Source organism: Rhynchophorus ferrugineus, unplaced genomic scaffold (assembly GCF_030347505.1).
Source record: "Rhynchophorus ferrugineus isolate W39M unplaced genomic scaffold, kcgeb_rfMv2 rfM12, whole genome shotgun sequence".
Lineage (NCBI taxonomy): Eukaryota > Metazoa > Arthropoda > Insecta > Coleoptera > Curculionidae > Rhynchophorus > Rhynchophorus ferrugineus.
In genome coordinates, this window is record NW_027472591.1 from 3,683,596 (window position 1) to 3,696,484 (window position 12,889).

The 12,889-nt window shown below is 41.4% G+C and overlaps 4 protein-coding genes across 4 annotated transcripts; 2 read left to right on the forward strand and 2 right to left on the reverse strand.

Annotated features, from left to right (window-relative positions):
• Positions 1–3,253: 3,253 nt before the first annotated feature.
• Positions 3,254–3,595, forward strand: LOC143205492 (histone H4-like). Its single transcript, XM_076418663.1, has one exon. The coding sequence runs from the start codon at positions 3,254–3,256 to the stop codon at positions 3,563–3,565; it is 312 nt and encodes a 103-aa protein (XP_076274778.1). The 3' UTR covers positions 3,566–3,595.
• Positions 3,596–4,197: 602 nt separating this feature from the next.
• Positions 4,198–7,159, reverse strand: LOC143205589 (histone H2A-like). The gene is made up of 2 exons (XM_076418728.1): positions 7,078–7,159; positions 4,198–4,511 (listed from the first exon to the last, which is right to left on the reverse strand). Exons 1-2 carry the CDS (start codon positions 7,157–7,159, stop codon positions 4,198–4,200), a joined length of 396 nt encoding a protein of 131 aa, XP_076274843.1.
• On the reverse strand, positions 5,302–5,734 carry LOC143205420 (histone H3-like). Its single transcript, XM_076418620.1, has one exon. The coding sequence runs from the start codon at positions 5,732–5,734 to the stop codon at positions 5,321–5,323; it is 414 nt and encodes a 137-aa protein (XP_076274735.1). The 3' UTR covers positions 5,302–5,320.
• A 744-nt stretch (positions 7,160–7,903) lies between the features above and the next one.
• On the forward strand, positions 7,904–8,856 carry LOC143205590 (uncharacterized). Its single transcript, XM_076418729.1, has 2 exons — positions 7,904–8,391; positions 8,433–8,856. The coding sequence occupies exons 1-2, from the start codon at positions 7,904–7,906 to the stop codon at positions 8,854–8,856; spliced, it is 912 nt and encodes a 303-aa protein (XP_076274844.1).
• Positions 8,857–12,889: the final 4,033 nt, after the last annotated feature.

Consider the following 12,889-nt stretch of genomic DNA (forward strand, 5'->3'; position numbering starts at 1 on the left):
GAACAGGCCCAGGAAGCGGAAGAAGCTTTAAATCGCCAATATCGGCATTTTGGCGACCCCACCAATTCAGCATCAGTATACATATCAGGACTCATTTGTGCCTTTCACAAACAGACTCCAGACAGAACTGCTGAGCGATCTACAAAATTCAAGTGTACCTGTGTCTAACGGTTTCGTGTGCAATCCTGGCAATTCGTCACCAAATGATGAGTTGGCGCAATAGCAATGGCACAGTAATATGTAAGCAGGGGAAGCACGACATATTACATCATGATTTTAGCATTAGTGACACTAGTCACTAATCTAGTCTAGAGGAAATACAAATATGTCGTGCGTGCTAAATTCTTGCGGTAGTGTTATCGCAAGGATATTACGCAGGTTTATCCTTAAATTGTCACTAAGCCGCCTGAAACCGAAAGGTAAAAGGGCACATTTATAGGCCACCTTCATCTCTGTCCCTATTTAAATTGGTATGCAAGTGCCCTTGCCTTCTAACAGGATTTGCTCCGAAAGTATCCTAACTTTTGGACCATAATGATTTTTAACGTAACCAAATAAATGTTCTGTGCGCGGGTAAGCCGCGGGTCTAACTACGACTACCTTAATAACCGCAGCGTATGCCCGAACGAGATTCCCACTGTCCCTATTTAAATTGCTGTGCAACGGCTCTTCCTACCTTTTTAAGATTTATGTTATGCACTGACTCTGTCGGCGAAGAGCGGAATAACGAGATAGAACGGGTATCAGGCCTAAACACCTCGTACCCAGGAAGGGGATCAGCACCGAAATCTCGACGTATATTAAAGGGAACAGATATTTAGAAAAGCGTTTCTTCCGGTTAATTATTCCCAGGAGAGATTGTGTTGGCCTATTGTGGAGATATTTTGCTCCGATCCTGTGATTTCGAGGAACAAGACCTTTTACCAAAGGGCCGATATTTTCACATGGATCCCTGCCAACCCCTAAAACGAAAAATAAAATTGTAACTTTCCTTGTCTCCTGATTCCGACAGAAGTGTTCGATTAAGTGTAGCCTCTATTTTAAATAAAAGATAAATAAGAATAATATTCTCTTTTTCAACTCTTTTGGTGGTCTTGAAAAGGACCGATATTTGATGATAAAATAGGTTACATTCGTTTTATTTAGTTTTGCTATCTGTCTTTTTAGGTAACAATACAGCTTGGATATTTGGCAGAACACCGCCCTGGGCTATACTAACACCGGATAGGAGTTTGTTCAGTTCTTCGTCGTTTCTGATGGCCATTTGCAAATGTCTAGGGATAATCCTGGTTTTCTTGTTATCTCTAGCGGGGTTACCTGCTAATTCGAGAACCTCGGCTGCCAGATATTCCATTACGGCAGCTAAGTAGACGAGAGCACCGGCCGCTGCGCGTTCGGCGTAATTTCTTTCCTTAAAAGTCTGTGAATACGATCGACAGGGAATACTAATCCCGCTCGGTTAGAACGAGGCTTCGCCTTTCCCTTCACTTTTCCGCCTTTACCACGTCAGGACATTTCACTATCGATTGCTCCTAGAACTCGCTCCCCTTAGAATTAAAATCGGTATTAAAACCGCCAACATACTAACAACGAATTTTATTCGTAAGCCGGACGCATGATCTCGTACGCGAACAATGAGAGGCTAACTCAGATAATAAGCGGGGCTTAGGAGTGTATTTAAGGCGCTTATAAATTCTAGGATTTCCTGAAATTTATTTTAGTCTATTACTTTTCGTGGATCATTTATTACCGTAATATTTATTTCCAAATGCCTCCGAAAACAAGCGGTAAAGCGGTCAAAAAGGCCGGTAAGGCTCAGAAAAATATCTCCAAAAGTGATAAGAAAAAGAAACGCAAGAGGAAGGAAAGCTACGCGATCTACATTTACAAAATTTTAAAGCAAGTTGATCCCGATACGGGTATCTCCAACAAGGCCATGTCGATCATGAATTATTTCGTGAACGATATATTCGAAAGGATAGCCGCCGAAGCGTCCCGTCTCGCTCATTACAATAAAGTATCTACAATCACAAGCAGAGAAATCCAAACTGCCGTCCGATTGTTGCTGCCCGGTGAATTGGCTAAGCACGCCGTTAGTGAAGGTACCAAAGCCGTCACTAAATATACCAGTTCTAAGTAAACCATAAGCCTTGAATATCATAAAGGAGAAAACGGTTCTTTTCAGGGCCCCAATTTAGATAAATAAAAAAAGAAATAATCTTTAAAAAATTCCAGTATATTGTAGTATCCAATATTGAAATACAAATTTTGTTATCAGCAGTATATTGTTATTCTTTGGTTATTAGTCATTACATTATTTTTTCTTTAGTTTTTAAAAACAATGCGTATAACCACACCGACTGTTATTAATTACTAACATGTAGTCGAATATAATTATGAGATAAAAATCTGTAACACTTTTAGTGAAGTGTTTATTTAAATATGGATAAAAGAATATTAATTGAAATATCTTCTTTTTCTTTAATTAAATTTAGGTGGTCTGAAAAGAACCGTTTTTTTTTCTGTTGCAAAATACGAATATAATTAGTGTATTATAAATGATAGAAAATAAAGTTTAGGCACGTTCGCCTCTATACGTCTGGCTAGCTGAATATCCTTGGACATGATGGTTACTCGCTTTGCATGTATCGCAGATTAATTAGTACCCTTAAAAAGACTGACTAAATAAGCTTCGCTGGCCTCTTGTAAAGCCATCACCGCCGAACTTTGAAAACGTAAATCGGTCTTGAAATCTTGAGCGATTTCGGGAACCAATCGTTGGAAAGGTAATTTCCTAATCAATAATTCGGTGCTCTTTTAATAACGACGAATCTCCCGCAAAGCGACCGTCACGGGTCGGTAGCGATGTGGTTTTTTAACGCCACCGATAGCTGGAGCGCTTTTCCTGGCTTCCTGGCGCTTGTTTCCTAGGAGCTTTACCTCCTGTTGATCTTCGCGCAGTTTGCTTGGTACGAGCCATATTTTTAAATTGGAGATAATGAGAATAAGTATCAAACGCAAACGACGGCGACCTCTTTCGAACTGATTTGGTCATAAAATCAGAGAGTCCTTTTTATAACGTGTTATCTAATCTGATTGGTCCGTTTTGTGCTAGTGGGCGGAACTCAATCCCAAGTCTACAAAACCGGGCTGATTGAAAGAAATCGACAACAGTTGTCCGCAGCACTCGTGTTGTGGGCGCGCTACTTATTCGAGATCATTTAATTTTTTTTTGTGTTAGGTTCGATAAAATATGACCGGCGGAGGTAAAGGTGGTAAAAGTTTGGGAAAAGGAGGAGCCAAGTGGCATCGTAAAGTGCTTCGTTATAATATCCAAGGTATTACGAAGCCCGCCATCAGAAGATTGGCTAGACGAGGCGGCGTAAAACGTATATCTGGTCTGATTTACGAAGAGACCAGGGGTGTTATAAAAGTGTCTTTGGAAGACGTCATCAGAGATACCGTTACATATACCGAACACGCCAAGAGGAAAACCGTTACCGCAATGGTTGTAGTATACACCTTGAAACGCCAAGGACGTACATTATACGGGTTTGGAGGTTAAGCCGCATAGTTTATTCGCGAACTAACGTGAAACGTGACACTCAAAATTAATTTTACAAAAATTAAACAACGGTTCTTTTCAGAACCTCAAATTTGTCAATATTTAAAAAATTGAAGCTCTATTAGGATTTAAGTATAACCTTATAATCATTACAATCATCATAGTTTTATCTATAATAATAATTTAAGTACAATTCACAGCATTAATGCTGTAATTCCGTATCGTAAACGTGGCCAATATAAAACGGGTAATATCTAGAGATCAACAGAAGAGATATCTATGATGGCCGTTTGGCCCTAATTATTTGAGGGTTTGGATACCAAAACTCTATACTTACTTAATCGACCGACCCAGTAATTCATCTTTAATTACATATATTATATACAAGGCGCGATGTCATAATACGGTTGATTTTACTAAAGGAGAACCGCTAGAAAAATCTTTCACACCCATAAAACAATCTTTAAAATACTTAAACTGTTTATTAGGGTATTTTAAATAATTAGTAAAAGCAAGTTATAATATGAGTTTTAATATTAAATTTCTTTTTTTGTTTTATTATCTTGGTGGTCCTGAAAATGACCGATAGTTAAAAGGATTTTGTACGACACAAATGTAATGGCTCATGTAACTTATTTGGTTTTACTATCTGCTTTTTTCGGTAACAATACGGCCTGGATGTTTGGTAGAACGCCGCCCTGGGCTATGGTAACACCGGAGAGGAGTTTGTTCAGTTCTTCGTCATTTCTGATGGCCAATTGTAAATGCCTAGGGATAATCCTTGTTTTCTTGTTGTCTCTAGCGGCGTTTCCTGCCAACTCGAGAACTTCGGCCGCCAAATATTCCATTACGGCAGCTAAGTAGACGGGAGCACCAGCCCCTTCGCGTTCGGGGTAATTTCCTTTCCTTAGAAGTCGGTGAATACGACCGACAGAAAATTGTAATCCTGCGCGATTGGAACGATTCCATATCCCTTCCCTTCACTTTTCCACCTTTACCACGTCCGGATATGTTAAGCTCGATCGTTGTTAGGTACTGCTCACCTTTAAATCAAAATCGATACTGGAAATTTTTTAACCAGACTTTAACTCGGGATGTGGGCGGGGCTTAGAAGTGTTCCTTGAAATGTTATAATTTCTAGAATAAAAGGCATTTTTTTTAGTTAAGTATTCTTTGAGGTACGTGGGACGTCCTGATTTTTATTTCGAAATGCCACCAAAGACAAGCGGTAAGGCGGCCAAGAAAGCCGGAAAAGTCCAGAAAAATATCTCTAAGACCGACAAGAAAAAGAAGCGCATGAGGAAGGAAAGCTATGCGATTTACATATACAAAGTTTTAAAGCAGGTTCATCCCGATACGGCTATTTCCAGCAACTCCATGTCGATTATGAATTCTTTCGTGCACGATATATTCGAAAGGATAGCCGCCGAAGTGTCGCGCCTCGCCCATTACAATAAAAAATCGACCATCACGAGCAGAGAAATCCAAACCGCCGTTAGGTTATTGCTACCCGGTGAATTGGCTAAGCACGCCGTTAGTGAAGGTACTAAAGCTGTCACTAAATATACCAGTTCTGATGATCATAATAATATGAAGGGGGGAAAACGGCTCTTTTCAGACCTCCAAAATGTTTAAAGAAGAAAAAAAGAAATAAACTACTGTTAAGAAGAAAGTATATATACGATGTCAAGTAAATTAAAAACCGTTTTTTATATAAATACTGAAAACGACTTTAATATATGACAGCCATAGCATTTATGCACGTTCGCCTCTAATACGTCTGGCTAATTGAATGTCCTTAGGCATGATACAGGTTACTCGTTTAGCATGGATCGCACACAAATTGGTGTCTTCAAAGAGACCCACCAAATAGGCCTCGCTAGCTTCTTGCAAAGCCATCACTGCCGAACTTTGGAACCGCAAATCGGTCTTGAAATCCTGAGCGATTTCCCGAACCAATCGTTGGAAAGGCAATTTCCTAATCGATAATTCGGTACTCTTCTGATAGCGTCGGATTTCTCTTAGAGCGACCGTACCGGGTCTGTAACGATGCGATTTTTTAACATCACCGGTACCGGGAGCGCTTTTCCTGGCTACTTTAGCAGCCAATTGTTTTCCGGAAGCCTTACCTCCGGTTGATTTTCGAGCAGTTTGCTTGGTACGAGCCATCGTCTAAACGGGTAAAGGTTTGGGAAAAGGAGGCGCTAGGCGGCATCGTAAAGTGCTTCCTGATAATAACCAATGTATTACGAAACCCGCCATCAGAAGATTGGCTAGACGAGGCGGAGTAAAACGTATATCTGGTCTGAATTATGAAGAGACCAGAGGTGTTTTAAAAGTGTTTTTGGAAAACGTCATCAGAGATGCCGTTACAAATACCGAACACGCCAGAAGGAAAACCGTTATCGCAATGGATGTAGTATACGCCCTCAAACGCCAAGGGCGAACTCTATATGGATTTTGCGGTTAAATAAAGTATTATATATACTGACCAATTAAAACAGAACAACGTATCTATTCAACTAAAGAAAACAACGGTTCTTTTCAGAGCCACAATTTTACTACAATTAAAAAAAGAATTTTATTCCAAGATTTACTTGCAAAGTAACAAATATACTACATTATAATAGAGGATAAGATTTCATATTAAATGTAAATGATAGTGAACAATCGAATACCGAATCTTCGTTGAAGCTTTAATATAGTTTTCCTTTAGAGAGGAAATACTCCGAGATAAACTTCGCGTCGAAGAGCTTGGAGAATCCTTAAGATTTCAAAGAGGGAACGGTAGTTTTACGCACGTATGTATGGAGATAAACGCTCTGCCTACGTATTACCTACGCGTTCTATGTATTTATTGATGTAATAAAAATTGATAGTTTTAAAGAGATAACTTTTATGAAAACAGATTTCAACTAAAGAAGCAGAGTATACTATAATATATATGAGCATTGTACCGATAGAGAAGGGTTGGACACGATATTTTCATAGAAGTCTCGATATCGTTGCTCACTCGATACGTTCGATTGTAACCCAGAGTTCGGATGGTATTAAGAAACCGTTAAAAAGAAGTATATTAGTATAGGATCAGTTAATTTTCATGTTATTGTTTCCCTCGAGTTAATTCGACAACGGTACGTTTCGATATAGATCCGTTTTGGACAACGAACAATCTGTACGGCATCAATTAGAAATAATATGTCACGTTTCTCCAATAATAGCATTAAATCTGTACGGAATTGCATTTATATCAAAAGAAGATATATCGGGAGACGTAGACGTAAACGGTTCCAAGCTCGATGAACGTTTCGACGAAGCCGGAATATGGAACGTCGTTCGCGCTCGACCGTTCAGTCCTGCGATCGGCTCATATCATATAGGGTACGCATTAAATGAGAGCGGCCGTCAGACAGTTAAAATACGCGAAACTTTGTCAAACGAATCGCGATTAGAACGTTCTTATAAGAAAATTAAGAAATTATAAAAGAATGTTGGACGTCGATAAATACGACGGACAGGAAATTGTAATCCCGCACGATTGGAACGAGACTTCGCCTTTCCCTTCACTTTTCCGCATTTACCACGTCCGGACATGTTAATCTCGATCGTTGTTAGATACTTCTCACCTTTAAATCAAAAACGGTACTGGAAATTTCTTACAGATCGGCCCGGAATTTTGTTCGCCAGCCAAACTCGATATATCATACGCGACCAATCAGACTCTAACTCGGGCTATGGGCGGGGCTTAGAAGTGTTCCTTCGATTATTATAAGTTCTAGAACTAAAAGCATTTTTATAGTTAAGTACTCTTTGAGGTACGTGAGACGTCGGGATTTTTATTTCGAAATGCCACCGAAGACAAGCGGTAAGGTAAACCCAAGAAAGCTGGAAAAGCCCAGAAAAATATCTCTAAGAGCGATAAGAAAAAGAAGCGCGTGAGGAAGGAAAGCTATGCGATTTACATATACAAAGTTTTAAAGCAGGTTCATCCCGATATGGGTATCCCACCAAGGCCATGTCGATCATAAATCCTTTCGTAGACGATATATTCGAAAGGATAGCCGCCGAAGTGTCGCGCCTCGCCCATTACAATAAAAAATCGACCATCACGAGCAGAGAAATCCAAACCGCCGTTAGGTTATTGCTACCCGGTGAATTGGCTAAGCATGCCGTTAGCGAAGGTACCAAAGCAGTCACCAAATATACCAGTTCTAAGTAAATTAATTCACATACCTATGTGTATTTCAATATACAACTAGAGATGGATTGGAGGTAGTACTAATCCAGGAACCAACGCCGAGGACACAGGCATGGGAAGGTTGGAAACTCATGAGAAAGATGACGGGAAGCAAAACCCAAATCTGGACCAGAGAAGAAATCCAGTCCTTACTGATAGAGGAGTTGTCAACAAAAAATGTGACAACAATCGCAATAGAGGACGTCTTGATCACAAACGTCTACGAGGAACCAGGCGAGAGGGCACTGAAAAGTTTAGACGAACTCACCGCCGGAATAAACAGATACCGAGGCAAATGGATAGTCGCCGGGGACTTCAACGCAAAACACACGTTATGGGGAAGCTCCAGAAGTTCACCAAGAGGTGAAGAACTTCTAGACTGGGCAATCAGCCACGGCCTAGGGCTCGCAGAAGGAGACTACGCGGTGCCCAGCTTCGATTGCAATAGGGACACAGGGCACATGGACCTCACGTGGAGTAGGGGAATAAACGTGGAAGAATGGAAAATCAAAGGTGGCGAGGAAACACTAAGCGAACACAGATATATCGAGTGGCGAGCGGAAATGGGAAAACCAACCCAAGAAAAAGGGCAAGATGGGATTTCGCCAGCACCGATTGGGATCTGGTCAGGGTGAAACTGGAAGAAATAGAGACCAATATCGGACAAGCAGTAACACACGAAGTGATTGAGGAGCAGGCGGCCAGTCTTCAAGAAGCCATACAGGCAGCAGGAAGACTGGTAAAACGAAAAACCATCATGGTAAAAATTGGCAATGAATTGTGGGACGGGCAGTGTGCGGAACATAAACGAGCAGTAACTGCACTGAAGAGGAGAATAAGAAGAAGCACGGACAATCAACAAATAGTTAATGAGTACAACGAACGGAAGAGAGAGTTTCGGAAAATAATACGAGAAAAGAAAACCGAGCACGACAGTCAGGCGATTAACAACCTGATAGAAACAAACTCGTGGGACGGTATTTGGGAAGCCATCAGAAGAATGGGCATAAGAAGAGGCGAAGTGGTAGCAACGCCTAAAGACGCAACACTGTAGACAAGAGAAGCAGCCGAAAAACAAAGAGTGGAGAAATACCACCCAGCAATGGACCTGGAGGAAACAGAGCGAACTCGCGAAGTCATGAGCGAGGAATGGCCGGGTACGGAGACTGGCGAGGAAGAAATAACCGAAGGAGAAATCGAATCGGTCATAGAGAACATGAGAATACGAAAGGCAGAAGGGGAAAACCGCATACCAAACGAGCTCCTGAAGAATGTCTGGATCTCGAGAAAACACGAGTTCCTGACGCTGTACAGGAACTGTTACAACGCGGGATACTTTCCTAAGATATGGAAAATGGCCAAACTGTGCTGGTTAAAGAAAAGCGACGGAGGCGAACGACCCATTAGCTTTCTACCAACGCTAGGAAAAGTACTAGACAAAGTACTTAATCAGAGATTACAGGCAATGGCGGAGAAAATGGAGCTACACGACTCAAGGCAGTACGGCTTCAGAAAAAACAGGTCAACCGTACAAGCCGTGAGTGATCTACTGAAATGGATCAACACCCGAAAAAGAACAAGGGAAACACGTTCTAATGGTGACGCTGGACCTCCGAAACGCTTTCCACAGAGCAACCCAGGTAGAAATATTGGAAGAACTGCGAAGAAGCAGAATAAATAAGAAAATGGCAAGATCAATAGCCAGCTTCTTGACGGGAAGGAATATCATCAGCAACCAGGTGGCAATGGAAATTGACAAGGGATGTCCGCAAGTGTCAAGCTTAGAGCCAACGCTATGGCTGCTGGGCATGAACAGCTGGTTCCGCAAAGTCTCTGAATCAGAAGTAGGGGACTGCGGAATGAGAATTCAGGCATTCGCGGACGACCAGGTGATTGCTCTCAGCAATAAATACATCAGAAACAGGCTGGACCTTGCCTGGAACAACTGTTGGGAAAATTGCCAAGAAATGGGCCTACGGGGCAGGAGCAGAATAGAACAAGGAAAAGACTGAGGCTTGCTGTTTCTGGAGCAAGAAAAACAGCAGACCACCGACGGTCAAACTTGGCGAAGACATCATCCATGTCAAAGATACAATAAAGTATCTGGGTGTGACAACTGACAGGAAACAGCAGTATATTCAGCACATACAGCTGTTGAGGAAAAAAACAGAAAACAGTGATGTACCGGCTCTGGGGAACACTGCACAGAAGAAGTAACCCTAGGGCACCAGAGGTCATGCGTCAAATATACGACAGGGTTATAAATCCCGCAGAATTATACGGCGCAGAAATATGGGGATACAGGGCCTCGGTGCGAAGGGCTAGGAAAGCGCTAGCAGCAGCACAAAGAACGGCACTGTAAGCAATCACAGGCGCCTATCGAACCACATAGAATGATGCTCTGCAGGTAATAGCTGGAACACCAACCCTATACCTGGAAGCCGAGATCCAGGGGTGAGCTGCTGAAAAATACGGATACCCCAATGGGCCAAAAGGATTAGAACCAAAGAAATTGCCATGGCCATGGGAGGAACCGTGGGAAAATCGGACAAATAGCGTCGGAAACACCAAGATATGGACAGACGCTAGTGCCAAGGAAGGAAAAGCAGGCATAGGAATAGTGATTCGGACAGGAACAAACACCCAAGAAGAGATAAGTCTAAGGATAAAAGACGAATCGAGCTCCAGAGCGGCAGAATTCGTGGCAGTACAGAAAGCCATAGAACTGGTACGGGACAGAAGTCTACCGGGACCAATCACCATTCGAACGGACAGTAGAATGTCCATATGGTGGGCCGAGCACGCAAACACACGAAATAAGGACATAATGCAAATCAAAGCAACCTTGCTAGATTTGCAGAAAGGCGGTAGTGAAATATCGCTAAAATGGCGCCGGAGAATGACAACGGAGGAAATGATAACCGCAGACAGACTCGCGAGAGAAGCCACTGCAAACGAAGAAATAGGACTGAAAAACCACGGATGGATCAGCACCAGAACCAGAACAGAAAGACCAGCTCAGAGCTTTAACAAGCATCAGAGCCATAGACAAATGGTCTAGATTTCAAAATATACTACTTACCTGCAAAATCGGTTCTTTTCAGAACCACAATTTAATATAAATTTAAAAAAATTGAATGTTAAACAGTAACTGACATTTTATAACAACAGAATTTTGAGAAATATATATTGTAGTTATTAATTGTATTGAATTATATTATGTCATTATAATCTGTTATATCGTAACTATATCTGTAAGTATCGTTAAAATAATCATTTTACTAATAATATGGAATAAGTTTTGTAAAATATGGTACAGCCCGAGATTGTTATTTAAAAATAAGGTAAAGTATTCCAAGAGTGACTTCGAAAATATGTGTATTAATTTTTATTACGTTTATGGCTATATGCTAATTAATTTATTTTTCCTAAGGGCAATAGCAGTCTCTTGTCGAAGTTAAATATGGTCATCGCGTTTAGGATTATAGGAAATATAATTAATAACGTTAAACCTGGGGGTATTTGGGGCAAGCCCTCTATCCCTCTATATACAATAGGCAAAAGGGTTAAACGTGGGGCGTATTTGCGTCAAGTCTTCGATCCCCGAAGTGTCGTCATCCCTTATACAATAAGCCGCACTGTTAAACGTGCGGCGTATTTGCGGCACCTTCTCTATCGCCGATGTGTAGATCCCGTTCCCGATCCCGATCCCGATCCCGATCCCGATCCCGATCCCGTAGACAATAGGTAAAATAGTTAAACGTGGGGCATATTTGCGTCACGTACTCGATTTTAGAAGTTTCGTCATCCGTTATACAATAGGCAGAACATTTAAACGTGGGGCGTTATTGCGGCACGTCCTCTATCACCGATGGGTCGTCATCCCTTATACAATAGGCCGCACCGTTAAACGTGCGGCGTATTTGCGACAGGCGCTCTATCCCCGGAGGGTCGTCTTCCGGTTTACAATAGGCTGGACCGTTATATGTGGGGTGTATTTGCGGCACACCCTCTATTCCGGAAATGTCGCCGTCCGGTATACAATAGGCCGAATCGTTAAACGCGGGGTGTATTTATTACCCATTGTAGTGTCAAGTCGTTAATGAAGTTTACCAAAATGACTGAGACGGATTTCGATATTAGGGAATTTCTCGTCTTCCATTGTAAAGTGGAAGACGTTACCCTTCCAAGCTCATCTGCTTCTGTAGACTCTAATGACTAGGACAAACAAAACAGCAACGTTACATTTTTCGAAGCACCAGCTACAATTATTATTTTGGTCGAATATATTCCTACACAGTAGAATAAAACATAATTAACACAAGTTGTTACTAAAGCAAATTTAATTAATACATTAAAATCAAATCAAATTAAAACATTATTATTGATATAAAGAGGCGGAGCGAGATATAAAGTGCGGTACGAATACACCTGCTTTGTAGCCCTTATAACATATATAGACCTGTATTCTAAAGGTTTACATTTAGTACCCATTGTAGTGTCGATAGTAGAAGTCGTTAGTGAAGTTTGCCGTTCTAAGCTCATCTGATTCTGTCGATTCTCATTGCCAGGACAAACGAAAGAGAGGGATACATTTTACCAAGCACCAACTACAATATTTAGAAGAGTTCAAAATGATCTCTAAATAGGGAATACTAAAAAGGCAAATTTAGGACGACGTTTAAATGTGTCTGTACTGCGTATCAAGGTCTTGTTTCAGAACAGGCGCAGGAAGCGGAAGAAGCTTCAAATCGCCAATATCGGCATTTTGGCGACCCCACCAATTCAGCATCAGTATACATATCAGCACTTATTTGTGCCTTTCACCAACAGACTCCAGACAGAACTGCTGAGCGATCAACAAAATTCAAGTGTACCTGTGTCTAACGGTCTTGTGTGCAATCCTGACAATTTGTCACCAAATGATGAGTTGGCGCAATAGCACAGTAATATGTAAGCAGGGGAGGCACGACATATTACATCATGGTTTTAGCATTAGTGACACTAGTCACTAATCCAGTCTAGAGGAAATACAAATATGTCGTGCATGCTAAATTCCTGCGGTAGTGTTATCGCAAGGATATTAC